Genomic DNA, 25,867 nt, shown 5'->3' on the forward strand with positions numbered 1-25,867 from the left:
CAATGTCACTGCAGCAGCCTTTATTTACACTTCGCTTCTTCCGTACCTGAGGCATGTAATAGGCCTTAGCCGTTTTACGTCCTTTCGCATGCTGGGGACACTATATAACCTGTGGGTTCATCACGGAACCTCAAGGTTTCTTTGCATGCCCAGCCGTGCTTGCTGAAATTTGCAGACGTTCTTTTTCGCTTCCACTCCACCACAAACCAGTCTCTCGTTATCTCTTCTCCACCATGTCCAGAAATCCGCTGAAGCGGCTGTCGATGGCCCTCAAGTTCAGCACGAATGGGAATGCCGCTGTATCGTCGTCAAATCCGCCACCTACCATCCCGGAGACCCACACTCTTTCAGAATTCCTTACTTCCGCGAAGACAAACTACTTACGAGACATAAAGGATGCAAGCGTCGGGGGTGGCGAATGGACTGTATCTATGGGGAACGAGGCTGGAGGTGAGTGAACCAACCGGCGGTCCTGACCCAAGTCTGACGTGAGGAAAATCTCAACAGACCTTGACAGTCTCGCGAGTTCTATTGCGTTTGCCTGGTTAACCGCCACGACAAAGTTCACCGAGAAAAGCGTGCCACTTATTCAAACTGCAAAGGATGACTTCAAGCTTCGCGAAGAAAATCTCTACGCGTTCTTGCTAGCAGGAATCACGAACCCCCTCGAGAGCCTCGTATCCATCACAGACATCGGGAATGACGCGCGTTTCCCTTCACATAAATTTGCTCTAGTCGACCACAATCGCCTTGGAGAACGTTTCACAACGGAAAACCCATCCGCCGAGGTCGTCGCGGTCGTTGACCACCACGAAGATGAGGGGCTTTATAAGGGCACGGCGGAACCGAGGATCATCGGGAAAGCGGGAAGTTGCGCTTCGCATGTAGGGCTTCTACTCCGAAGCGCGGATAATGTTCCTGCGGAACTCGCTACGTTGCTACTCTGCGCGATTCTCATCGATACTGGAGGCCTCAAAGCCAACGGCAAGGCTCTGCCCGTAGACTACGAGGCGGCAACTGCTCTGATCCCCATGTCCACTTACGCTTCAGAGGTTGACCCCACCTCGTATAGTGGTGACAAGCTAGCTGAGGCACCCGCTATCAAAACATTGACTGCTGCTCTGTCGTCGAAGAAAGAAGATGTCTCGCTACTCAGCGCGTACGATCTCTTACGCAGAGACTACAAGGAATACTCTTACCCTCTCCAATGGGCTCCCGATCAGCCTACCATCAAAGTCGGATTATCCACCGTCCCAACCGGCGTAGCTTCGTGGGCGACCAAGGGCAAGCTCTTGGAAGCCAGCGAGCAGTGGATGAAACTCAGAGGTCTGACAGTACTCGGTGTCTTGACCTCGTTCCGCGACGAGAAGAAGTTCACTAAGAGCGGGAGGGGCAAGCATCGACGAGAGCAAATTTGGATTATTCGCGGCGACGCTAACGTCGTGGGGATAGATGCGTTAGCTGAGAGGCTGTGGGAGGGGCTCAAGGCGAGCGACGACCTGAAGTTGAAGAAGCACAAGAAGTTCGAGTTGGTTCCGAAGAAAGAGAGGAAAGAGAAGGAGAAAGAGATTAGATGGAAGGGGTACAAGCAAGGGAACGCTGATGCTACACGGAAGGTTACTGCTCCGTTGGTGAAGAACATCCTAGAGGGCTCCCCGGAGGTCACAGAGGTGGCGGAGGTCCAGGAGGCACCGAAGCCGGAGGCCACAGATGTTGTCGAGGCGGAGGTGAGGGCGAGCCAGACAGAAGCTAGGCCAAGCCAGCAGACTGACAGCGCTGCATATGGCGGCTTGGCCGAAGAACCAAGGAAGAGCGAGTAAAATCTATCGTGCTTTGGGGTGCTTTCGTTGCGACCTACATGGACTGTTTACTTACATTACCCTTTCACTTTGGTTATTATGCATGCCTCGAGCCTAAGTTCCAGCCCTCAGCTTGATGAGATATCGAGAAAGCGAAGTGATTGAAGTCCCTAAAAGTAGCACATGCCCCCTATCCCCCTATTGAACTTCGTACTCGAAAGAAGCATCGGATTTCATTTGAAGTATTCCCCTCCTAACTATCATACACGAAGTACTCGAACTGGGATCATGTCGGGTGATATAGCACCCAATTGCTCGTAATCTACTCCGCACCTTTCGTGGCAAGCGTGATTTTGAGTGGTAGATGCGCCTCCTTATCGGTTTGCCCTTCGACGAAAGGAGCCATTACACCACATGGCTCTCGGCGAATCTTCTTTGATTCGGCAGTAAGGGAGAACTCGTACGTTCCAACGAGCTCTACCAAGAATGCCTGGAATTCGAGCAGTCTAGCAGATGGTGGATGTCAATAGACGGGTCTCATATGTAGAAGCAAGATTAGATCTTACGCAAAACGGAAGCCAATACATGCGCGCAGTCCACCGGCGAAAGTGAGCCTGTAGAAGAGTATATAAGTCAGTGATATACGAATATGTCGCACGCTTGAAAGGGTCCTCACAGGTTAGAATATACGCCCACGTTGACAGCATTCTTAGGGGAGTTAGATAACCAGCGATCTGGGTTGAATACATGTGCATCTTCGCCGAAAATATCTTTGTTTCTAGAAGGGCCTTAAGTGCCAATCTCACATGCTTATATTTAGACCGCTCACCTGTTATATCCAGCAATCGAAAGCGCGAGCTTCTGCCCTTTGGGAATAGGTAGTTTGTGCAGAACTTCACCCGTGGTCAGAGTGATAGGTTTGGAAAGGGGCAGCGCATCGTCGCGCCCGGCTTCGCGCTGGGTCAAAGGTACTACTGGATGGTAGCGTAGAGATTCCTGCCAAACCCTTAGCCAACGAAAAATTCTTGAGATTAATCGCAGATTGGTACCTTCACGACAGCTTGCAAGTAGGGCATCGATTCAAGGTCCCTAGCTTCGAACTCGCGTCCCAAGGCTTGTTGCTTTGCCCATATTTCCTCACGAAGGCGTTTCTGCATTTCGGGGTGTCGGGCCAACTCAAGGAGCGTCCAGCTGGTGGAGTTCGCCGTGGTTTCGTGGCCCGCCAACATGATGGTCCTATTCTGGGGAATTAGAATGGAACTTACGGACTAGATAATTACCAACCTCATCTGGGCGTAGAGTTCGTCTTCAGTTAACTTGGCTCCCTCATTCTCAGAGTTATTTGCCTTGACTGCGCGAAGGTCTCAATAATGTCTTTTAACGTAAATGCTATACACGTACCAAGGAGACTCATGATATCCCGGTTTTCTGTACCGTGACGTAGTTCCTCGGTCTTCGTTTGGACAAGTTTCCTAGCTACATCCGTCGCAATCTTCTCAGTCGAGCGGGCATGTTTGAGCGTGAATCCCGGAGAATAGTAGGAAATGAAGTGTAGGCACTGCGGAGGAAGGTACGCCCATAGATTCTGCATGAATATCGCCGAATCGGTTAAGGATCCAAATGTCTTGGCCCTATGGGGGTGTCAGTTCCATATACTGAGCGCATCACGACGACTTCCGTACAAGAGCCCGAAATACGCAACACTGAGTGGGGTTTCTGCGTTCTCCATCGCCCCAAACTGGTAATCAAACGCAGCTGTTAATAGCCGTCAGATCATCAGTCTGTAGTTTAAACTTCTAGAAAGGTTACCTTCTCCAATAGCGTCTAACATTGCACGGGATGTCCATCGTGGGATGTCTACTACGACTTCTTGGTTTGGCGAGTTACTGATGATATCTTTCCATTTGGAGGTCAACTAGAATATCCAGTGTCGTTAGCAAGGTAATCATCCTGCTTAACCGCGAGCCGCGCACCTGAGCGGCGTAACCATAGAAGATGGGCCAAAATGCCCGAGATTCTGGTCCGCCGAACCCGGGAAGCAGAACTTTACGGTGTCTCTTGTGATCATTCACTGCGTCGATGGAGGAATATAAGCTTCCTTCATAGATACACGGGCCGTCGAGGGTACCCACATTCCGCGGAGAGTATACCATTCCCGGAGATGATCCTTGACATTTCCCGCCTTTCTCTGGGCTTTGGGAAGTTATAACCTGCGGTTTGATAGATGTACTGCAAAGCCTTGGGATCCATAACGAGTAGCCTATCCTCCTAGAGATGGCTTCCTGGTCAGTGCATTATCCTGGATAAGAGTCTTGAGGACGCTTACCCCAAACGCTGCTTTGAACCTGACGATGTTGCCATATTCTTCCTGCCACTTAAAATCGGCCTAGAGAGCGTATGTTTCAGCGAAGGTCCCCCCGACGCTGCCCATGAACGTACCTCGGCTACTGGTCTGCGGTGGAATTCGCGCATATTTCCTGATGATCAAGGATAATTGCTTCAATAATTCGATCTCAATAGGTATGCCACGACATACCCAGAAAGAAAGAATCCGATGGAGGTCCAGGTACATGACGAATAGAGATACGATTGTATCGTCGATATACTGCCCGGAGAAGAGCGACGAGAGCAAAGCCAACCACTAGAAGAAGGTAATTCATTGGATGGTGCTGGTTCAGGTAGGGAGGTCCTCGGCTTTATAGCATGTGGGCCCGGTGCTTCGCGGATTAGCTGACGCTGTGATGCTAACGTATGAGGCCAGATACATACAGGAAGTGTGCTTCTTTACCTGTTCTTGAGAAAATCCTTTGGGAGAAGCGTTTCCACGCAGCGGAGTATCATCATAAACTAGATGACCAGGACGTCCGATGACTCGGTAAGTTTCTCGAATCTTTCAGCCAGCCGTGACACTTACCGCGGGAAGTTGCTAACCGATATTCGAGGATCACAACTTGACGTACTACGCCTGTCGTCCGGCTTGGATGCAAGGGGGTTTAGTCGTTTATCAATGCGAGTCAATTCCAGAGGAGGGTTTCGAATAGAATATAATGATAGAAGGTACTGGCCTCATTTCAGCAGGATCGACATCACCTCTGGGGTATCACTCCCTGATTTTGATAAGCCTTCATAGGTGTAGGTATTGAAGCACCAAGAGCCTCTATGCTCTCAGCTGCTAGGACTGTCCCAAGCAATAGCCTAGAGAAAACCAAATATGCAAGTCGATTCACATGGCGGCGTCTGTGGGGAATCGAGGTCTTTGATGCTGAATGGATGTGAGAACGGGTTCTATGGTGAGATTTAGTAGCTTTTGAGGTAATCTCTTGACACCTGAGGCCTGAGTGAACTGAGCGTATTCCGATATTTTGTGGTAGATTCCTTCGAAGTTGAGGCCCTGAGTAGCCTAGGCCATCCCTGGAGCCCCTATTCAGCGCTGACTTGATTCGCCCAGCCAAGGTCTGCAAGGATATCGCGTCGAAATTCATTGTGAAGAGCCCCTCATCTTCTTTAGGTACTCGTGCTTTATCCCAGCTTCAGATCGACCCAGAGTTCCTCACTTCCTTCGATGGAGAGCAAGCTGCCAACTACTCCAACGTAGCCATCTACTATATTCAACCTTCACATGATGCTAGTTCTAACAGAGATGGAGTGCGCTACAATGTGCCTAAAAAGCAGGGTTCGGATTTGTAGTTATTCTGGTTGAATGGTCGAGCCCCTATTTCCCCTACGCTCTTGAACGAAGTTAGAAGGAAACGTCGGTCATTTAACATGGTATTTTGTAAATTTGGGTTCATAGCGTCGTCGATAAATTACTCAGCTTCATACGATGCAAATGTCACCTTGAGCAGAAGATGGGCCTCCTGTTCGGCTTGACCTTCGATGAAGGGAATCATAACGCCGTGCGATTCTCTGCGAGTATGTTTGTCCCCTCCGTGAGTGCGAACTCGTACGTACTGACCAGCTCAACCAGGAATGCCTGGAACTCAATGAATCTACCTTATGCTTATAAGCAAGCGACCTTCAGAATACAAAGACGGCTTACGCAAAGCGGAATCCAATCCACGCGCGCAAGCCTCCGCCAAAAGTGAGCCTTCGGGGGAGGCGTCAGTAAGCAGCATCTGAGGATAAGAATGTAACACACAGATTGGAGTATACGCCCACGTTGTCCGAGTTCTTCGCTAAGATCGACAGCCAACGATCAACGTTGAATACGTGCGCACCTTCGCCTTGTTCCTAGGGAATATCAGGAGTCAAGGTCTACATTGCATCCTTACGCATCGTCGAATAATCCCACTTTCGATGTGACTGCTATGTTTCGATGTGGTTGCGGTGTCTCGAAAGGGTACCTGAAGCTATGAGTTCAAGTTTCGATGCCCCCTGCGTAGGAAACTCTGGGGTTTGAGTGCGTTCTTACGTCTTGCGTGAAGATAAGCAGAAATGGGCAGCGATAAGGCTGAAGATGAGCAAGGTGAGTCGCAACTAGGATGTAAAGGTTAATTGAGAGGATGGCTTAGCTGTTCATGTGACTCTAGACGACTCCGCGCTCAGGGGCCTATATTGCTCTAGCTTCTCCCTACCGCATACGATGGAAGGTAGCGCAAACGCCGCGCGATGAACGTTAACTGTAATGAAGGGCGTGTTTTTATTCATAGAGCGAGGTGAATATAATTCAGGACTGGTGCGTGCGAGAATTCGTCAGCACCAAAAAGTTGGACCCCGAAGGCTCAGAGGTCAAATAGTCTGGAGCTCAATTAGTCTATACCAATGATCATGTCGCAGAAGGGATAACTCACGCAATGCAATCCTAGATATGCGCGCAAGCTGCTAGCAAAGGTGACTCTGATGCCGCGTTAGTGGGCAACTATGGCACTGCAGTTTGGACTTAGGGTTAGGGGGCTTGGGAAGGTGAACCGCCGCACACCGACGCAGTGTTCCATTGTGAACTGTTAACCATCATGACACTCGACGCCGGTGAGAAGAGTGGTAGGAGCCGTTGTCGCTTGGAGGCGTCTTAGCAATTCAACTTGAGGGTCGGTCGTCGCAGGGTAGGACGGCACGTTGGCGAGATACGCCAGTAGATAGTCTCTTAGACGCACCCTGGTCCTTCTGACCTATTCCTATTTCAAATATGAGTGATGAGTGTGCAAGTACACTTTGCGGCGTTCGTTCAAAAGCAGTGAACCGGGATGCACTTCTGGCTGTTTATGTGGGGTTGATGAATCAAATCTAGGTCTCGAAGACCTCACTTCTGTTAAATGTAAGTACAACAATGTGAAGAACCCTAGTAAAGACTGTCGTAATACCCTTGCGAAAATGTCATTCGAAAAATAGTGACTCTCATGCCATTTCGTTAGGTTCCTCGTCGATTTCATGATGCTTCTCTTGTCTGTGGGCGGAACCCTTCATCAGCGCTCAGCCTTGATAACGTTACGCGGACACTTACTTGCGATTAAAGAGCCCCTCTTCGCCGTTGAACAAGAAAAGGTCGTAGAAAAAGGCGGCAATCTGAGCGCCAATAAACGGCCCAAGTACAGGGCACCAAAGCCAGTACTGACTAGAGCGAGCCGGTAACTTGGTCAGCCGCTATCGTACGAAGAGAAGACGAAAGCATACTTTCGGAACGTATATACAGCCTTTCCATATCCAACCATCGAGGTCAGAATCCTTGGACCTAGATCACGAGCGGGGTTGATAGCATAACCTTGATTGCGAGTCTTCATAAAGAGGAAACAGCTTAATGAATGAATGAACGCACCTGTTTGCACCCCCAACGCCACGCCGATACCCAGGACAAGCATGAAAAGCACGAGCGGTGCAAGCCCAGGTGGTGGCGGCGTGTTTTGCTTGTCTGTCATCGCGAGGACAACAAGCATCAACACGGCCGTACCGAGGAATTCGTCGAAAAAGGCCGACACGTTGGTCATATAATCCGCCTGAACATACGCTTAGCTCCGCAGGTAGCGATCAAAACTAGCAACTTACCGCGTAGGTAGAAAACAAACTTGCCGTCTTAATCGTCCTGATCCCTGGACCGCCCTCAAAGATGTCGATCGCGTGGAAGTAATTGGCGTAGGTGATTGCGGCGCCAACAACTCCTCCCATCAGTTGGGCGAAGATGTACACCGGCACCTTCTTCCACGGAAATCCACGCCAAGTCGCTAACGCGAGCGTAACCTTCCATCAACAATATATCAGCCTAACTGCTGGAATACGTCGCGCAGCAATGCTTACGGCTGGATTTATATGACCACCAGATATACCACCAGAAACATAAACTCCCATGGCAGTCCCTACGGCCCATCCGAAAGTCAAGGAGAGGTAGTCCTTCACGCACTCAAGTCAAACCTCTTACGGACGCAATCGAAATGAGAAAACTTACGCCCTTCGGACTCGCCGCAACGCCAGGATTTGTCGACAAAACCACTTGGCAGTCAACCGAATTCCCAAAGATGACGAGGATCATCGTCCCCGCAAATTCTGCCATTGGTTCCCGTAACCATTGTCTGTGAGTCCCGTAGTTAGCTAAGAGCAACCCGGATGATCATTATGCTGACCTATACTTCCACCATCTACTTGGAAAACGTGGGGATTTACCGGAAGTCCTGACATGGGGTTTATTCTCCTGGTACGACACGGACTCCTTCGGTTCGTGGGATCCACGGTCTAGCACGCTCGCAGTGTCAGACGTAATCTCCCAGTGTGTAGGACTCGAAGTCTTGGATCTAGTCATTTTTAGGTGCAGAACGCAAAAGGTGGCGAGCTACTGAATGCAAGCTAAGGACTTTGTGTTTCCCTATGGAGCCCACGGTGGGAAGGTCGAGTTCGGCAGTCAAGCGACAAGAAGGTCACCGAGAGACAAGGCTGAGGAGCAAAGCGCTTTAATCCGCGTTGCGAGCGAGATAGACGATACCCTGGGTCGGGGAGGTGGTTGCCGGTGGACAAGAAGGCAGAGGTACTCCAAAATCATTGGTGAGTATATATTAAGATTCCCTTTCAGTAGAAGCTCCTTCTATCGAAGTTTAGCCCCATGTACAATGGGAGAGCGTGGCCAGTACTCACGGAAGGATGACCTCAGCCGCAGGGTACTCGTACATATGACATGTTTCGCTAACATAGACCGAGCACTGGCCCTGTGCTGGGCTGATTGTGATGCAGAGGTCGGGACGAGTGCCCAATGGTATGTCGGCGCACCATGTTGCTTGCTCTCGTCATATGTACTCGTGATCATGCTGGGGGGCTTCGATCTATTTTGCGGTGCATATCAGGCCACAAGGTGAGCAATAATGGAGATACGGTTCCCATATAGTACTCACTGCAAGACCGATATCGAGGGCGGAATTCTGATGGCAAGATCGTTCTTGCAAACGTGTGAAGGCTGAGGCAAATGGGAACTTCACGCTGATGATGGGCTTTGCAGGACGGATCTTCGGCCCTCATGCTCATGCATCGGGACGCCGCCGCGTGAACGTGATCGCTAGTCTGTTGGGAGAATGAATGTCCATCGAGAGCGTCGAACGTCTACGGGGACACGTAAAAACGTCTGAACGTCAAATGAAAAGATGATTCCACGTACATGGTCACCACCAACGATGTAGCTTCGCAAAATGATCCGATTACTGAGTCCATTAAATCCCTGGATGTTTTTATGCAGAATAACGGTGATTACATACGCGACCTACTCAAGACGCAGGCGAAACCGTAAACCTACCAGGAACGCGTCAACATCTCGGGCTACTACTAAAGATCGCGACACACCTCACAGCCGGCAGGGCTGAGCATAAATTAAAATTGCTGAAGTATTCAAGCGCTCAAGCGTTCAATATTGAGGCCAGCACGTCGTATGTTTTACCACGAGGTCGCGTAAGAGAGATATCGAGTTGAAACGGTGAGTGTCAGTGGACGAAGGGCGCTCAAGCGGTCGCGTTAAGTCATGTGAGATACGAATACAGGAGAAATAGGAGCACAATGTCCGTAAGAACGAATGATTTACATGTATATATGGAGCGTCGAGAGTAAATAAGATGTATGAGAGGCATGAAGCAGCACCGAGGTGTCTACTGTAGTATTTGTATGCATAGGGGAAGAAGAATAAGCATGAAAAGAAGTAATATTTGTTCCTTCCTCAGAAGAATGTGACAGCTACAGCTATGGTCATCACAGAGTCTTGAGTCGAGCTGCAAGCCCCTGGAGGAACTTGAAGCCATTCTATTTCTCCAGGGTGAGCTCACATATATCACCATATCCAAAAGGAATACCACTCACCTTTGTTGCCTTTTTATCATGCTTTCCGCGGTGCGCTTCACCAAAGCAGATGACCATCTTCGCAAGTTGCTGCTTATTGCGGGCAGCCCTCACTTCATCACGCAGATCCTCAAGCTCAGCCAATTTGACAGCCACAAAACCTTCTTCTTTGTCAAAACTAATAGCACAATGACATCAGAAACCATATAGCTAGATTCAAATAGAAACTTACTGCCAAACACCTTCCAGGCCACCACTCAGCTTGTTGATAAGCTGATTCAAAAACTCGAAACCATCCTTAGTAATGTAGGGTCCATTCCGATGGAATTGGAGAACGTCGCAGAATTGCAGCACCACATCAGCAAGTTTTCTGTTGCTGTTTGCAAATGGCAGAATGTCAAACCGGAGAATCTTGATTAGGGCCGCCTTGGTGGCATGCCCTCCAAGAAGGAGCTCATGGAAGTCATCTTGAGGGCTATGAGCAGGGAGAGTGGGAAGGTGGAGAGGGATGGGGCTTAGGCTTAAATGGTGGGTTTCTTGAGGGGAGATAAAGACAGGTGAATGGTGTCTTGAAGCACGCGGGCTTGAAGGCAACGGAAGTGGAGGCCAATAGAAGGGGGAGGCGGCCTCATACCCCTTCTCAACGATGGGCTCCGAAAGTCGGTCTCGCCACTGTTGATAATCAGGGTATTCATTTACTTTCATGGACCTACAGTACAACAGAAAGTCCTTGAAAATGGTGGGGATGTTGCTGCAAAGGCCTTCCATGGCAGTATTCGCTTTGGCGGTTGAAAGAAGCTGCTGTCCGAGTCGATCCTCTTGCCGAAGCATCCCCCTCCTAGCCCAAGGAAGGCCATATGGCTTGATCAGGTGGATGAGGGTGAGTGCGAGTGCCTCAAAATCATCCCGGTAGGTGTAGGCTACTGATTAGGATATTAGATGGCTACAAGATCAAAACTGATCGAATCACATACCTGCTCCCTCACAATGGACTCGTTTGGAGCTAGAAATGGATGTAGATCAGTATACAGGTAGTCACGAAAGGAGGGATGATATACGTGAAGAAACCCATTTGTAAATCCCCATCATTCATGAATCTCAGTGGGTGGCGGATATACTTGCCACAGCCAAAGTTCGTGAGATAGATGGTTTGCTCTGTGCCAGGCGTCAGGCCGATGACACAGTTCTCGGGCTTGATATCACGGTGCAGGATGCCGTGATCATGAAGAAGGGCTAGCCGATCAATCTATGATGTATAGGATCTGGACAATGATCAAGGAGAAGTAATACTGAGACTCACCAGTTGCATCCCAAGGCAACAGACACTGTGCAGTTCAAGGCTGCTGCGACCGCTCTCCGCAAGCAAGGTAGCGACAGAGGGGCCCAGAAGCTCTACCCCGATGTACTCCCAGCCACCCAAAGACCCACCCGAAAAGAACTGAGGGATTCCCTCCGATTTAGCAGGGAGGTGCGAGTAAATCTTTTGCTCATATTGGATGGCCGACCGTGAAGTAGCCTTCAGATGATGCTCCACCTTCAAGGCAACATCAATCCCGGTCTCGTAGTCAGTAGCCAGATAGATGTGGGCTAGTATCGGCAGAGTTAATAGTAGACTACTCCGAGGATTTTTGAAAGCATACTGGGCGCGTTGGACTCCAATAATTGATAAAGGTGATAGCCTCCAAGGACGGGGGGCACTTGGACACTGGTGGGGGTTTGCGGGGACATGGTGATGGTTTGCAGGAAAGTCAAACTGTCGTTGAGTGCCTTTGTGCAGAGGCCGCCTCATGGCGGCCAAAGCGACCGCCGCAAGTTTGCAGCCACACTGGCAGCAATAAACTCCGAAATCTTCACGGGGCCATATCTGCGTGTTGCACCTACCTGCTCAGCAATATTATGCAGCTCAACAGGTGAAGCAAATGAGCAATCGGAGTGCATTTCACCCGCCATGTAGGGTTGAAATAAATACAAGTTCATCTCCTGATTTGAGTTCGTACTCCCCCTCACCTTCTAGCTCCCAATCCGTGTCGTTTATCAACACTAAAATCCCCGGTCGCCTGATATCAAGCACCAACGAGTCAGCAGACATATTGCTAGTCAAGCCCAGGGGTACTCACACAGTCTCCTTATCCATGAACAGTTCCGGTCGCTCCTTCAGCAGATGATCCCGCAGGTGATGTAGCAGGTACGTAACATCTACGCGTTTCAATCCATCAGGGATCGCGGCGTCGTCGCTCGTCGCTGATTCGGTATCGGTGTCTTTGAGATTAGATGAAGAGAGAGATGAGAGGGATGTCGAGTTAGAGATAGGAACGAATTTCGGGAGCGTAAGTTTATGGGAGCTTTGGTTCGCGAAGAGCAGCTCTAGTCCGCCGCCGAACTCAATTTTGAGCGAGACGGACGATGCCATGCGAAGAGGCGACGTAGATCGAAGAACGTAGTCAAGTAGCGCGGCTGCTAGTCGAACGTAGAAAGCCTCGCAGGACTTGTGAACTTGAACTTGCAAAGCGATGATCACTGGCAAGTTCAAGACGCGTCTTGCAAGATTCAGGCAACTTGCGAGACAGGTGGGCGCCAAGCCTTGGTAGCGATTTGGCGCCCATCAGATAGGGGCGCATGGTGTAGTTGGTTATCACGCCCGCTTAGCACGTTTAGTCGATGCTGTTTGCGGGAGGGGTTGGGTTCAATTCCCAATGTGTCCATGTTTTTTTTTCTGAATTTTCTGTTTTTGTCGTTCGTTCGTCAAGGGCGGTCGAAGGTGGCGGGGAGGGAAGCGCTGAAGCCGAAGTACCACATATGGAAATGCAGATCGGAGCAATGCTGAGCGCTGATTGCAGTTTATCCTCTACCACCATGACTCAGAAGCTTCCCCCACTTCCCACCGAAGTATGGCTTCAGATTGCTTCTTACATCCCAGAACGCGAGATGCCCAGTCTGTACCCTCTAAGCCGTGCTTTCTACGAGCTCGGGATGGACGCCATCTACCAAGAACTGCGGATTCGTGCGTTCACCAAAGGGATGGTCTCCCGGATACAAAACGCCAGGTGATATCGCTGCTATGTGCGGCGTACAGGCTCTGAACGTCATCGTAGCAAGAAACCATTCATATCGCGCCGTGTCCTGGCTTTGGACATCCACCTGGACGCTTTCGACGCTCTGGTGGCCTCCAGAGCGCAGTCGTCTCTCGGGCTCTTCGCATCGCTGTTCTATCGACCCCAAGGGCCGCACGACGTAACACGCATGAGCGCCCCCGAAGTATCCTCAATCCTCTTAAATTCGGTAAAGTACATGACGAGCCTTCGCCGATGTCGCCTCCGGATACCCTCCTCTCACCACATATACACCTACCTCCCGTTCATCCGGGCCCTCTGGGAGGGAGTACGCGGTCGTGTTGACGATCTTGCGTTGGAAGTCCCGGGGAACGTGTTGAATGTCGCTCTCCCCGTCTCCGTGGACTCCCTGTTACAAGTGCACGCGCTGTCGCTGGTGCTGTGCGATAAACTTGATGGGTGGGGGTCCTCATATGCGTCGCAGCTTATAGCAAATTTCTTCAATCAGGCTGCACCTGGGTTAGAATCCTTGAGTCTCGTTTCGTCCCCCGCTACGCCTGTGCATCACCTCCGGTTGATATTCACTCGTCTATGTAAGATACTTTACCACATCCTCAAAGAAACCATTACTTATCGGACTACTCGTAGATCAATTCCACAACTTGCGGAAAGTCCACCTCGACATCCAGTTCGACGATATCACCGGGTACAACATCGCGCAGTTCCTCAACGTCCACGGGCAGCACGTCCACACCCTCTCGCTCACCGCTCGCATCTCCCCCAACTCCGACACTACGCCCCTCGCGACGCTCCGCCTCCCCGCCTTATCGAAACTCTCATTGAACTTCGACCTCGAAACCACCCAGTTTAACAGATTCTGGGCGTCGGGCTTCCTCACGTTCACGAGCCTCACGCATTTGCGCATCGATGCACCTGCACTCGCGCATGACCGATTCAGCTTGATATGCGATGCTTTTGGGAGGCGGATCACTAGTCACCAAGTCCACGACGTACATTTTAATCTGCAAGTACTGAACGGGCTAGCTTTCGACCGTTTGGCGATGAGTTTCGCCGCGCTACGTACGCTGTCTATCACAGCGAATTCCCTCTCGGAGCCAAACCAATCGGATTCCTGGGATATTGTGCGTCATCCCCCTTCCTCCTCTTCCTTGCTTAACATCCCGGACGCATCCTCACTCATTGGGCATCGACGTAGGCTAGCTTCGCCCAAGACATGAAAGACCGCACTTACCAAGCATGGTCCCTCCACGACATCACCCTCTCCCACCCCGCCCAAGATCGCCCAGAAGACCCAACCATTGCGTCCTACGAAGCCATGCGCGTCGCGGCCCGCTCTATACCCAGCGTCCGGAGCTTCTGTGGCTGGGGAAATACGGTCGAACCATGCGAGATCAGGCTCGAGCGGAACGCTGGGAACTTGTAGCGTTCATGCTACGCCTACGTCTTCGATCTGAGGGCTGCCACGCACCGACGCCTCCGCTCAACCACCCGAGCGCTTAGCACGCCACATCTCACCCATCCCACCGCCACGACGTCGTAGTCAACCGCAACCGCCCGTCTCCCCGCTCCCCACTCCGCGCTCCCGCAATCTACCCACCCCCTCCCTCGACTCCATCTATCGTCACCCCCGCCTCGGCCACCCACCGGGCACATGGTGTAGTTGGTTATCACGCCCGCTTAGCATGCACGCTGTCTGCTTGCGGGAGGGGTTGGGTTCAATTCCCAATGTGTCCACGAGTATCTGTTCCGCGTTGACTTTTTTATATAGTATGTGGGTTTTACTTACTCGTTACTGTAAGAATTCGGGGGGCTCGATAAGCCGGAAAGGGGTCCAGCGGAATTCAGACGGACTCGGGGTATTCCTGGTCAATCGAGTAGTTATTACACTACCAAATATACCCTATTATATACAAAAACTGTACACTAAAGTAGTAGAATTTATCATGTATACTAATAAGTGTTTGACAACTCGACTGGAGCTTCGAGTAGCTCAAACCCTAATATAGTAAATAATTCCAACAGTTACTCGGGTTGCGTGGTAAGTAGTAGGTAGTAGGTAGCTGGCGCGCAGGTCTGGCGCTGCACTGTCATTTTCGACCTCGCGATCGCTGATGTGATGCGTGATGTGATAATTCCAGGTCGACGATGCCGCGGCCACGCTATCCACGACTACACATCCGCACATCCGCGTATTCGCGCACCCACACATTCACCAGTATCCCGAAGACCACCGCATCTTGCAAAGCCACGCACTTCGCGGTTCGCAGCCAAGGCTTGACCGGGACGCTGTAAGGAAATAATAATAACATAGTAACATAGGCACACCCTTCCAGTGTTCGCGCTGCTTCTCCGCCGTGCCGCTCCGGACGATCCGTGCGGCGCCTTCCTTCACCTACCCTTCCTTCACTTACCCCTCCTTCCTTCCTTCACTTACCCTTCCTTCAAAGCTTCACCATCCAGCCCATCCTGTCACCAACACCAACACGTCACCCCCGCCCCGTCAGCTCGCCGGGCACATGGTGTAGTTGGTTTATCACGCCCGCTTTGCATTCCTGTTGGTTGCTCGCTTGCGGGAGGTGTTGGGTTCAATTCCCAATGTGTCCACTAAAGGTGCATTCTATTATATTACCTCCAGGTGTATTTGTATTTTTGGAAGCAGTGGTGAGCGGTGAGTGGTGAGTGGTGCATTTGGTGGGCTGTAATTTTTCCCTACCGCACGATCCAAATACTGATATCATGTATTGGCATGTTGGTTATAGATGTATTGGGTTATAGGCAGCGCCGGGAACTCACACCGTCCGTCCGTCTGTCCGTCCGATATACACACAAAATCAAAAGCTGGTACACACGCGAACGATCCGACCACCCGCTATCCACCGTACACACCACCACGCAAACCACACATACCACGAAACTCAAGTACTAGTACTCACCCCCAAAGCTCCTCCGGATCCACCTCCCTCGGGCCCTGCTGCGCATTCGCTCCATTAACCTGTCCGTTAGTGGCAGCAGTAGAACGGTCAATATGTGCATTGGGCTGGGAAGTGGAATCCGGTACCCGTGCAGCGCGGTAGAGCGCGTCGTCCTCCGGCACGAGCGCGACGCGCCCCGTCTTGACGAAGCGCTTGTATATGAACCCGGCGATGAGCGCGAGCGGGTGGATCGCCGTGAAGACTAGCGCCGTTATCTACAATTCAAAGCATCCAAACATCCACGTAAGTCATCCACAAACCACAAATGATACTAGAAGCAACTCAAAAGGATGATGTAACTCACATAAACAGCAGCCCCCTTCGGCCGCTCGCTCCACAGACTGACGCATATCCACACCGCGGCGATGCACCACACTATATCTCTGCGGGTGGCGATTACCACGGAGCTGAAGAGGTTCGTGAGGGCGACGGCGAGGAAGCCGGGGAGCTGGTACTGCGCATAGTCGGCGGGGATGCCGGGCGCGGTGGGGGTGTATGTATAGCCGAGGTATACGCTATTCAATTAATCAGAGGTGATCAGGGACATATGGAGAGCGGAGAGGGGGGCAGGGGACTTACAACAGCGAGTACTCGAACATGATCCCCAGCGGGAGGATGAGGAAGAAGCGCATCGGGGCGTGGATGAGCGCGACGTCCAGTGGTCTGGCGCTTGTTGGGGGATGGTAGACGAGGAGGGTGAGGTTGGAGTAGAGGAGGAGGAGGGCGATGAGGGCGAGGAGGATGGTGGAGGCGAGGAAGAGCTGGAGGATCCAGGTGATTGCCCAGACGGCCATGAGGACGTTGGAGAGGATGAGGGTGAAGCCGACGCCTTTGATCATTGCTTGCTGTTCAGATATACGATCAATATTCGGTATTCGATATTCGATATTCAGAGATGAGATAGGTGGCGTGATAGAGTAATGGAGGTGGGGAGGGGGAGGGGGAGGAGAGGGAAAGACGTACTTTCGTCTCGGGCTTGCGCGCGGCGGTGAGGAGGACGCAGTACCCTATCTGCGCTGCGTAGATGAGGAGGACATACGCGCCGATAACGACTGCTTTTGGGGATATGGGGGCGGGGTATAGTCTGAATATTCCGCCTAGATTCCACCGCGTTTTAGCATTAGCATTCATATTAACCTTCGAAGCTCGAAAGGTTCGACTGTGATAGCGAGTACAAGTAGAAAGGACGCACGGATAGACGGGTCGGCGACCAGCGAGCACGTTAGGACGGAGCCTATGTTGATGAGGAGAGAGAGCGGGGTGAGGACTTGTAATCTGTAAAATATCGTGAGTCGCTGGACCCTCCGGGAGAGCGCGTAGGGTTGGGGAACGCACCGGATGAGGAGGAGGTATTCCCGGACGTGGGGATTGTTCATGTCGATGGGCAGCTCGTTCATCATCGTCGCGGTCGTGGATGTGGTGGAGGAGGTGGTGGTATGGGTCTGAGTTTGTCCTTGAGCTTGAACTTTGGCTTGGGCTTGAAATTCGCCCAGCGCCCTCACCCAAAAAGGAGCCCCTGACGTAGGAGGAGCGGTGACGTCACGCAAAGCACGTGCAAAAGTACGAGTAAAAGAAAATATTGGACGCATTGGGAATTGAACCCAACACCTCCCGCAAGCCACCAACACGAATGCAAAGCGGGCGTGATAAACCAACTACACCATACGCCCATGCCAAAGTCTCCGAGTCGGCGGGCCACGATCGGGTCGCAGCCCCTACAGCCATGAGTGTTACTGGGCCGTGACCCCTCTCATATCCCAAGAACCGCAGAACTGCTGCATCGGCGCGCTGGGTAGCCATCACTGTGTTCGGGTTCCTAATCGAAGCTGGGGTACTATTGTATAGTATGCACGCCACCCTCCCGCCCATGCAAATCTTGGAATCACCGAGTCAGAACTCCGGTAATTGCTCCTAGCAAGGCCACCTCGATGCCTGCCCGAGGATGCATCATGCGTATTCACCACTGGCCTCAGTCGCGGTGTTCTGACTATCCGTTACGCTTTTGTCATCGCATATTCCTTCGCATTGTTCGCCCTCGCTGGTTGCAAGCACGCGTCTTGGCGCCGGGGATGCCGCTGTGCTTCGCTGCACCGAAACTTTCGGTGCCACCTAAATGGCTTACCTCCCATGTCTTGAACTGTGCTAATGGTTGGCACCCCTCATAGGCTTGCAACCTCCGCCACGAATGAATGTCGCCTCGTCGCGTCTCGTTTGACCCCAGCCAGACTTACTGACCGGCACAGATCTTCGTCCGGGTAGATCTGCACCCTGTCATAGCGACACCGCCCGCCGTCCTTGTCTCATTGCGCCACCCACCCCGGGAGCATCACAGCAGTGAAGTATTGTTCAAGGTCGCTTCTTGCCGCGCCATCGCGCTTTGGGACGACATCCTCGAAGAATCCTCGTCAATCTCGGAGCGTGGGTATTTTCATTTCGCACTGGCAGTTCCACGCTGACTTCAAGTTTACTGCTTGGATCATCAAAGTCAGGCACCTCACTTGATAGACTATGGCTGCAGAACTTGTTACGGCGACTAGGAATCGAGTGACATAGCGGATCTATCCTCACAACTACGGAGCCCTTATCTTTCCTCAAATGTGCGCAGCCAGCTCTTCGACTCATTCCTATCCACCCGGCGAGGTGCGATTCGATCCTTTAGTAGAACTCAACCTAAAACAACAAGTGGTACGACGTCAACTCATAGCTCGATCCGAATAAGGAGTCAGTACCGACCTTGGTTGAGGGCTGCACGATGTACGTGTCGTTGTAGACGAGGAGAACATCCGTCGGATTCACCGCAGTCTGGAACTGCACCCCCCTTTTCTCGAAGGTGACCGTAGCTGTTTCGGGGGTTTTGCGCGTCCAGTAGTTCTGTCTCCACGACTCGACGAGCAGAGGCTCGGGAGTGATCTCGTAGGTGCCGGGATCACCCCCGGGACTGGTGACAACGACCTTGATGGTCTCGCTAGATCGGTTGCTTATCCAGACCATGGTTACTGTAACACTTGTGAAGAGCGGTGAGTAAGTTGTCGCAGAGCATGGTTGGAACTTGACTAACATTGATATTTAGGCGTGAAGAGTGAAGTCGACGGTTGAACTGGGGGATGATGTCTCCGCTTTGCACGTCTCCCTTTTATAGAGGAGTGGACGGCGAGATGCCCTGTGCAGTGTCTGTCTTGGGACTCCAGCCTTGCACAATTAGCGATGGATACAAGGCGGATTCCGACTCATGATCACCCCAAAACATCGGTGTTGTAATAACGCCTAGCTAAACGAGCGCAGTCTGGACCACGTAGCACACACTAGAAGGTCAAACGTCCAACGACTGACCCCATATACAACAGTGCCGTGTTGCGGTTTGACATCTGTGTCAAAGTACCCTGGGACTCAACAGACTTCGTGAGCTTCCTATCTATCAGCCATTCACAGATCTGGTGCTGCTCACTTAACGGGGTGTCCGGTGTTTTGCTGGCTCCTAGATTCCGATGTGCGAGAGAACAACACACAGCGAACGGGAATCACTGCGCCTCGCGTGGTGAAGTCCGTTTTCAGGTGGGGAGGAGATGCCCGTTCAATGCGCGATGCACGACAATTATGCAGATAAGTCCCTAGCCACGTGTTGAGTGAATTCAAGGTATTGCAAACGAATTCTGCTAGGAAGTTCCATCGACCGAGTTGCCAGTGTGTTTCTGGATATTCCATGGTTGAACGATGATGATCGTTCGATCTTGTAGCCTTGTTGGATGACGTTCGGGCGGTGCCAGGTAAACACATCCTTGTACTCAGTCCACCCCGATGGCAGCTCCTCCATTCTCATTCTCTTATCATCTGATCTGCTATGACATTATCGCTTAACATCATCTAGGAGTTTCATCAACGCCGATCCCCACCCAATGCCCACCCCGTCGAGGGTCATGGGAACCAACTCTATGTCTTGGTAGCGTGTCTACGCTACTCGAGCCTAAGCATCACCGCACCGTGACTCGCATAGGTAGCCCGATGCTCAACATGATCAATTGTTTGCATGACACAATTGAACACGCCGTGTAATTAGGCGCCCAATTAGGGAACGTCAACGTATAGCTCTGCACTCATAGGTTGTTCCGTAGTTGTCGGACGCGCGACTACGATGACACAGGTACAGGCGAGACCACAAGAAATACCTTGCAATCGTCCCGCATCCGACACAACTCGCGTTTCGGTTACACTGTAGTCTGTCAGAGGTGAGAACGTTGACCGTTGTTAAACCAGGAATTACACCAGACCCGATGTCAGACGCCGCAGGCTTCTATTAATCTATTAATTCCAGAAGACGGGGACTTTCAGTGGTCTTTCATTCACTTTCATTCATATGATATGCCTGTTTGGTTTGTTTACTTAGGAGTTATACCTACGCCGGAACCCCCGATCAGAAAGCCCCGCACATCGTTTTCTATTGAAAGCGGGGTCTATCACCTCTGTCATATCACGCCATCTCGACGACAGTGCTGCCACCCGAGATCGTGCACCCGATGCTACTACTCACCCTGGTGGAGTCCGCCGGGTTCATGCGTCTGTATTGTATAGAACGGCCTCCCTCTGCTGTATAAAATGGACCCATTCCAAGCAGAGCCATCCCCCAGTTCAAAGCTTGCACTACTTTCGACTTTCACCGTTTACAACTATCAAGGTGAGGCCTAGTTGAATTCGGTTTCCGGCGATCTACTCACTCGCGGGGTGCTTCACGATCATACGCAGTATCGATACAATCATGGTCTGGGTATCCAACCGATCCTCCCAAACTATCAAGGTCACTATCACCAACACCACCGGCGGTGATGGCTCTACCTTCGATGTCGTCCCCGAGCCTTTGCTCGTCGAGACCTGGGGTCAAAACCACTGGTCCCGCGGTGGAGCGGAGACCGCCACCGTCGTCTTCGAGAAGAGCGGGACTCAGTTCCAGACTGCTCTGAACGCCCTGGACGTGCTCCTCGTCTACAGCGACACGTACATCGTGCAGTCTTCTACCAAGGTTGGTTGAGGATTCTGTTGCATCGGGTGGAATTGACGTGATACGCGTACAGCAACAAAACATCTGAGGGCCATCTCGAGAGGCGGTGGGCGTACGTCGGAAAGGTGTCTGTCAGCGCGTTCTTGTTACCGAGGAAATGTGTAAAGCAAATGTTCGTTGTTTGTATTCACAAATACACATGTCCAATGTTCCCTGTTTACCCGACTCAAGGAGGCGATGACTAGAGGTCCAGATATGACAGGTTATGCGAAGACATCCAGTGCGAGGCAACCGATCACCCATGCCGCATACTTACAGAGTACATGTATTACAGATAGAGATATTGACACTCTTCCTGCACCGCCTATAATAGGACACGTGCATTCGTGTGTTTGTAGTGAATCTGGCCTGCCTGGCCTCATAAACTTCTTTGCCGTGCTGCTGCCAGTTGGGCATCAAGATCGTAGCGATCTCCGCGGTCGCTCGCTTCACTCGCAGAGTCGAGATGCGTGGACGGACCCTGCGAGGCTCGATTTGGACTATATGTCGAAGACGGGGCGATCAGAGAAGGGAGAATAATAGAAGATGGTCTCGTTGAATTCGCGGCTCGCATGGAGTCGGGTGCGCCCAAGTAAGAGCCTGTCTGCGAGGCGGGAGCACTATCAAGCCTCTGGAAGGTCGAATCCTCCATGGCTTCGTGCGTGCGGCGTCCGAGGGCTAGCTCCCATGTCCTAAAGCTGAATCTGCTTCGCGTACGAGGAGATTGTGAACTGGGCTCCGTTGTTTCTGGGAGCATAGGCGCCTGAACTGAATAGTTCCAAAGGCGGATAACGCGCCCTGAGGCGACCTTCGATAAGCATAGTAAGATGCTGAACGAGCGGTAGCGAAAAGGGTATACACACAGAGATGACGATAGTGGTTGGTGTCGTAGTGATTACCGCCATGACGGGGTTTAGACGTATCCAAATGAAGACAACGTTCGTGCAAGATGCAAGAAAGCTACAAACAAAGAAATTAGCATAGTATATTTGAGTTTGCAACGGAATAACTTTACGCCACGCCAAACCAACATAATTCCTTCAGTGATACGGTACTGGGGCGAACCACGGCATTAAGGGTACGGGCATAGTCCCAACTAGCAAAAGCGAGCAAAACAAGAAAGTATCCGGTATTGTAGGTACGACCGATGTTTGAAAATGAACTGTTGATGTGGGTAATAACACAACCGAAGCCAGGTATCCAGGCGGCCTTGATCGGCACTGATGAACGGCAAACTTAGCCTTGAAGTATATGTGTCCCGGACAAAGGATACAGACCATCAAGCAATAACCACGCTTGAAAGCTTAAACAGGCAACGAAGAACGTGACACGTGCTAAGTGGGGGACCATTCGGCCCTGACTCTGTAAAGACATGGTAAGTAGAAGTTCTAGCGTGAGATAAGTTTGACGCACATCCGTGCGGTAAACCCGATACTGGCCAGCTTTTTTTTTTTTTTTTTTTTTTTTTTGAATGGTAATCAGGCGATTCTTTGCGCCAACTAAGTACGGGTATGTACAGTAAGTCTAAGACATATCTACGGTATCACTAAGTGTGAGGGATGTGGCTTGCAGTGTCAATCTATGGGTACAGTGAGTGGTGTGAGGGGAGTTGTACAGTAAGTGTTGTCGCCTATGGCGGCGGGGTAGCGCAATGCAAAGCGAGAAGCATGGGACATAATAAACATAATAAACATATGTGAGAAAGAGAAAGAGAATGTGGTCATAGTCCAGCTGCGGCGGACGTGTGTTGTGTTGTGTGCGTGTGTCGTTATGTGGGGTTGGTATAGGGCGCGCCAGGTGCTGGCGGTCTCCGGCTTCGCCCGCTACTATGTCGGGTGTCCTCTCATCCTCCTTCCCCTTCCTCGCCACTCCAAGTGTCCTCTGGTACGTCCGGTTCATCGGCAAAGGCAGGTGCTGACCGCGGGTTCTTGATGAACCCAGCCTGTGAAAAGGCTCCGGTTTTCCGTAAGAATGCGCTGAGGGCTTCGATACCCTGCGGGGTTCCCAAGATCTCAGACTCAACGATGTCTCTTGAGACCTTCCGAAGAATCGAGCGGTGGTTCTTGTATAGCGGACATGTTCTGAGGATATGCTCACGGGTTTGCACTGGCGCGCCACACGGGCAGTTAACGTCCTCGCTAAGTTTGAATCTGCGCTTGAACTCGCCTGTGTGTCCATGTCCTGTACGGCACTGAATGACGCGACCAAAAAGTTCGCGTTCTGCCTTTAGCTCGCGAAAGTGTTTGGAGGGTTTGAGAGAGGGAGCAATGCGGTTCGCAGCAGCAAACTGGCCAGTTTTGGGTGAGTGTTTCCACTCTCTGCGCCATGCTTCCTGTGTGGTGGCTTTCGTGCGGCGGAGCGCGTACGCTCGTGTTGTACCGATTGGCGAGGAGCGTGCGAGAGCTGTGGCGTCCTTTGCCAGTCTGTCTACTGTGTCGTTTCCAGGGATGTTACTATGGCTCGGGCACCATTGGATGTTGACGTGTCGAGTGGGGTCGTCATCGAGGAATTGACATATCAAGCGGTGGAACTTTAGAGCGTAGAATTGCCCTGGTTTAGGCATCGGGTCGAATATAGCGTTCACTGCGGCGGAGTTGTCTGCAAAGAAGTATAAGCTTCGGATTTGTGGGGATTGCCTGCAAACCTCGACGGCACGTAACGCGCCGATCATCAGCGCTGCCATTTCTCCATCGTAAACTTCTGCGGCGCCTCCAAGCCCCATCTGCATCTTGAACCTTGCTTTGCCTTTGCGATAGGCGACGGCTGCGGCGCCAGTCCTGTGAAAACCCGATTTTTTCAGCATAGAGCCATCAGTGTAGATTACAAGTGTGTCATCTCTCTTAGCTAGGTCGTTCACCAAGGTTTTGTGTTCCTTCACTTCCGCCTCCTTCTGTTCTGGGGTCAGTGTTTCGCCACGATGGGGGTTTATGTGCAGCCGTCCTTGAAAGCTGGACTGTGTGCGTCTCCAAGGTGGGCACGCATATGGCAGCAGGCGTTCGTGTCTGGGGTCAGATAGTTTAGCGACCTCGATGAGCGGCGTTGTCCGCGCATTATCTGCGGCAGATCCGTTTCCGTATCGGTACGGGAGGGGCGGTGGAATGCCTGGGGTGCGTTCGGGGCACTGTACTCTCCATTCTTCAGGTAGACGTTGGATGATAGGGTTGGAGGCACTTAGCTTGTTAAGCCGTACTGCGCATCGCTTTTTGCATATCTCGGCTTGGTATTTGATGGGTGGGAGCGAAGCCTCAATCTCTAAAGCAGACACAGGGGTGGTACGGAAGGCAGCGCAGATTAATCGCAGTGCTCTGTGTTGGACCCGTGCGAGAGGTTCAATCTGGTACTTTCGACCATTCCACCATGCTGGGCATGCATAGAGGATTTTCGGTAAGACACATGAAATGTACAGGTGTCGGAGATGAGAGTGGCTTAGACCGCGGACAGTGTTGGCGAGCATGGTGAGGCCGTTGACCGTGTTTTCGCCTCTCACTGCTAAGCGCTTGACATGGTTCTTGAAGGTGAGCTTGCGATCAAAGAACACGCCGAGCCACCGGACAGTTGCTTGTGCGGCTATTGTCCGTACGACGCCGTCGGAGTCGCTGAACGTGATCGATGGGTTCTCGTTGTCTTTCCGCCGGCGCGAATAGTGCATGATTTCCCGCTTGGAGAGGTCGGGAGATAACCCGGCCTGGCGCAGCCAGGCCTCTGTCTCGTTGTACGCCTCCTTGAGCAGCTCGGTGTTCCGTTGTAGGGACTTGGATGAAACATATAGTTTTCCGTCGTCCACATACATGAACAGTGAGACTCGAGTGGGTTTTGATATATCATCGGGGTCGGGGTCTGGTTGGTGATCGGGGTGGAATCGTTCGAGGAGTTCTGCCGTGTAGAATGCCGCGAGGATGGGAGAGATAGGTGAGCCTTGAGGTATCCCGTTCTGGACTGGCTTCATCTTTCCACGCCGGCTGTCTATGCATACAGCCGCTTCTCGTTGGCTAAGGAAGCTTGACGTCCATTTGACATATTCAAGTGGAACGTGCTTTCGTCGGAGTTCACAAAGAAGCCTGTTATGGTTAACGAAGTCAAAGTATCCCTTAATGTCAAAAGTTAATGCTGATGCCACATTACCCCGGTTCCACGCCGCGTGGACGTCGTTTACGAAGGAGAGGACAGCATCTTCCGCGGAGCTGTTGGAGCGGCCACCAAACTGGTTGTCCAGTATCAGGCCTCTCGAGCCAGCTAGGAAGGTAAGGCGGCGGGCCATGACCTTTTCAAGGAGTTTTCCAAGGCACTCAAGGAGGGTGATGAGACGGTAAGCACGGGGGTTTGAGTAGTCTGGTTTTCCGGGTTTGCGTAGCGCTACGGCTACAGCACGCCTCCAGGCGATCGGGTGGTATCCAACTCGTGCGCACCGCTGAATCAGCGATGTCATATACGATTTCGCTAGCCGAGATGACCAAGCCCATTTCAGGACCTTGTACTGGATCTGTGAATGTCCTGGTGCAGAGGTGGGGCTCGCGCTGGAGAGTGCTTCTCTGATTTCCTCCTGAGTGATGTCGTGGAATTCACTGTCATCGGGCAGGCGGTCAGTGAGGTTCGGCTGGAAATCAGTGGTAAGGGGAGGAGGTGGTTGATATAGCTCATCTCTTATTGCATCGCATTTGTCTTCATGCTCGGTAGCTTTCGGGCGGCCTTCCCCGCGTGATATGGGTGGCATGGGGTAGTTGCGGACGCCTTTTGACCAGTTTTGAAAGTCCCAAATGT

At 51.7% G+C, this 25,867-nt stretch overlaps 9 protein-coding genes and 4 non-coding genes across 13 annotated transcripts; 6 read left to right on the top strand and 7 right to left on the bottom strand.

Annotated features, from left to right (window-relative positions):
- Nucleotides 1–233: 233 nt before the first annotated feature.
- PPX1 (Exopolyphosphatase) lies at nucleotides 234–1,820 on the top strand (the record flags this gene model as incomplete). The annotated part of the gene is made up of 2 exons (XM_036769990.1): nucleotides 234–450; nucleotides 508–1,820. 2 exons carry the CDS (start codon nucleotides 234–236, stop codon nucleotides 1,818–1,820), a joined length of 1,530 nt encoding a protein of 509 aa, XP_036635835.1.
- A 301-nt stretch (nucleotides 1,821–2,121) lies between these two features.
- On the bottom strand, nucleotides 2,122–4,459 carry PC9H_000329 (uncharacterized protein; the record flags this gene model as incomplete). Its single annotated transcript, XM_036769991.1, has 14 exons — nucleotides 2,122–2,305; nucleotides 2,366–2,413; nucleotides 2,476–2,577; nucleotides 2,629–2,795; nucleotides 2,849–3,035; nucleotides 3,084–3,150; nucleotides 3,201–3,430; nucleotides 3,497–3,554; nucleotides 3,609–3,714; nucleotides 3,773–3,870; nucleotides 3,932–4,067; nucleotides 4,126–4,185; nucleotides 4,239–4,276; nucleotides 4,336–4,459. The coding sequence occupies 14 exons, from the start codon at nucleotides 4,457–4,459 to the stop codon at nucleotides 2,122–2,124; spliced, it is 1,605 nt and encodes a 534-aa protein (XP_036635836.1).
- A 2,776-nt stretch (nucleotides 4,460–7,235) lies between these two features.
- Nucleotides 7,236–8,526, bottom strand: PC9H_000330 (uncharacterized protein; the record flags this gene model as incomplete). The annotated part of the gene is made up of 7 exons (XM_036769992.1): nucleotides 7,236–7,350; nucleotides 7,410–7,497; nucleotides 7,552–7,729; nucleotides 7,779–7,970; nucleotides 8,028–8,120; nucleotides 8,176–8,299; nucleotides 8,351–8,526. 7 exons carry the CDS (start codon nucleotides 8,524–8,526, stop codon nucleotides 7,236–7,238), a joined length of 966 nt encoding a protein of 321 aa, XP_036635837.1.
- A 1,424-nt stretch (nucleotides 8,527–9,950) lies between these two features.
- PC9H_000331 (uncharacterized protein) lies at nucleotides 9,951–11,765 on the bottom strand (the record flags this gene model as incomplete). The annotated part of the gene is made up of 6 exons (XM_036769993.1): nucleotides 9,951–10,001; nucleotides 10,059–10,215; nucleotides 10,270–10,960; nucleotides 11,067–11,283; nucleotides 11,338–11,624; nucleotides 11,678–11,765. The coding sequence occupies 6 exons, from the start codon at nucleotides 11,763–11,765 to the stop codon at nucleotides 9,951–9,953; spliced, it is 1,491 nt and encodes a 496-aa protein (XP_036635838.1).
- A 211-nt stretch (nucleotides 11,766–11,976) lies between these two features.
- URM1 (Ubiquitin- modifier 1) lies at nucleotides 11,977–12,447 on the bottom strand (the record flags this gene model as incomplete). The annotated part of the gene is made up of 2 exons (XM_036769994.1): nucleotides 11,977–12,094; nucleotides 12,155–12,447. The coding sequence occupies 2 exons, from the start codon at nucleotides 12,445–12,447 to the stop codon at nucleotides 11,977–11,979; spliced, it is 411 nt and encodes a 136-aa protein (XP_036635839.1).
- Nucleotides 12,448–12,647: 200 nt separating this feature from the next.
- On the top strand, nucleotides 12,648–12,739 carry PC9H_000333. The gene has a single exon. It is a non-coding gene; the product is annotated as a tRNA-Ala (tRNA).
- A 151-nt stretch (nucleotides 12,740–12,890) lies between these two features.
- Nucleotides 12,891–14,531, top strand: PC9H_000334 (uncharacterized protein; the record flags this gene model as incomplete). The annotated part of the gene is made up of 4 exons (XM_036769995.1): nucleotides 12,891–13,081; nucleotides 13,130–13,646; nucleotides 13,708–14,229; nucleotides 14,304–14,531. 4 exons carry the CDS (start codon nucleotides 12,891–12,893, stop codon nucleotides 14,529–14,531), a joined length of 1,458 nt encoding a protein of 485 aa, XP_036635840.1.
- Nucleotides 14,532–14,753: 222 nt separating this feature from the next.
- On the top strand, nucleotides 14,754–14,842 carry PC9H_000335. The gene has a single exon. It is a non-coding gene; the product is annotated as a tRNA-Ala (tRNA).
- Nucleotides 14,843–15,618: 776 nt separating this feature from the next.
- PC9H_000336 lies at nucleotides 15,619–15,712 on the top strand. Its single transcript has one exon. It is a non-coding gene; the product is annotated as a tRNA-Ala (tRNA).
- Nucleotides 15,713–16,037: 325 nt separating this feature from the next.
- On the bottom strand, nucleotides 16,038–17,480 carry PC9H_000337 (uncharacterized protein; the record flags this gene model as incomplete). The annotated part of the gene is made up of 6 exons (XM_036769996.1): nucleotides 16,038–16,295; nucleotides 16,385–16,595; nucleotides 16,660–16,925; nucleotides 17,044–17,177; nucleotides 17,273–17,355; nucleotides 17,416–17,480. The coding sequence occupies 6 exons, from the start codon at nucleotides 17,478–17,480 to the stop codon at nucleotides 16,038–16,040; spliced, it is 1,017 nt and encodes a 338-aa protein (XP_036635841.1).
- Nucleotides 17,481–17,660: 180 nt separating this feature from the next.
- Nucleotides 17,661–17,750, bottom strand: PC9H_000338. Its single transcript has one exon. It is a non-coding gene; the product is annotated as a tRNA-Ala (tRNA).
- A 985-nt stretch (nucleotides 17,751–18,735) lies between these two features.
- Nucleotides 18,736–19,071, bottom strand: PC9H_000339 (uncharacterized protein; the record flags this gene model as incomplete). Its single annotated transcript, XM_036769997.1, has 2 exons — nucleotides 18,736–18,750; nucleotides 18,814–19,071. The coding sequence occupies 2 exons, from the start codon at nucleotides 19,069–19,071 to the stop codon at nucleotides 18,736–18,738; spliced, it is 273 nt and encodes a 90-aa protein (XP_036635842.1).
- A 1,759-nt stretch (nucleotides 19,072–20,830) lies between these two features.
- On the top strand, nucleotides 20,831–21,158 carry PC9H_000340 (uncharacterized protein; the record flags this gene model as incomplete). The annotated part of the gene is made up of 2 exons (XM_036769998.1): nucleotides 20,831–21,091; nucleotides 21,144–21,158. The coding sequence occupies 2 exons, from the start codon at nucleotides 20,831–20,833 to the stop codon at nucleotides 21,156–21,158; spliced, it is 276 nt and encodes a 91-aa protein (XP_036635843.1).
- Nucleotides 21,159–25,867: the final 4,709 nt, after the last annotated feature.

This window comes from Pleurotus ostreatus (assembly GCF_014466165.1).
Source record: "Pleurotus ostreatus strain PC9 chromosome Unknown scaffold_1, whole genome shotgun sequence".
NCBI lineage: Eukaryota > Fungi > Basidiomycota > Agaricomycetes > Agaricales > Pleurotaceae > Pleurotus > Pleurotus ostreatus.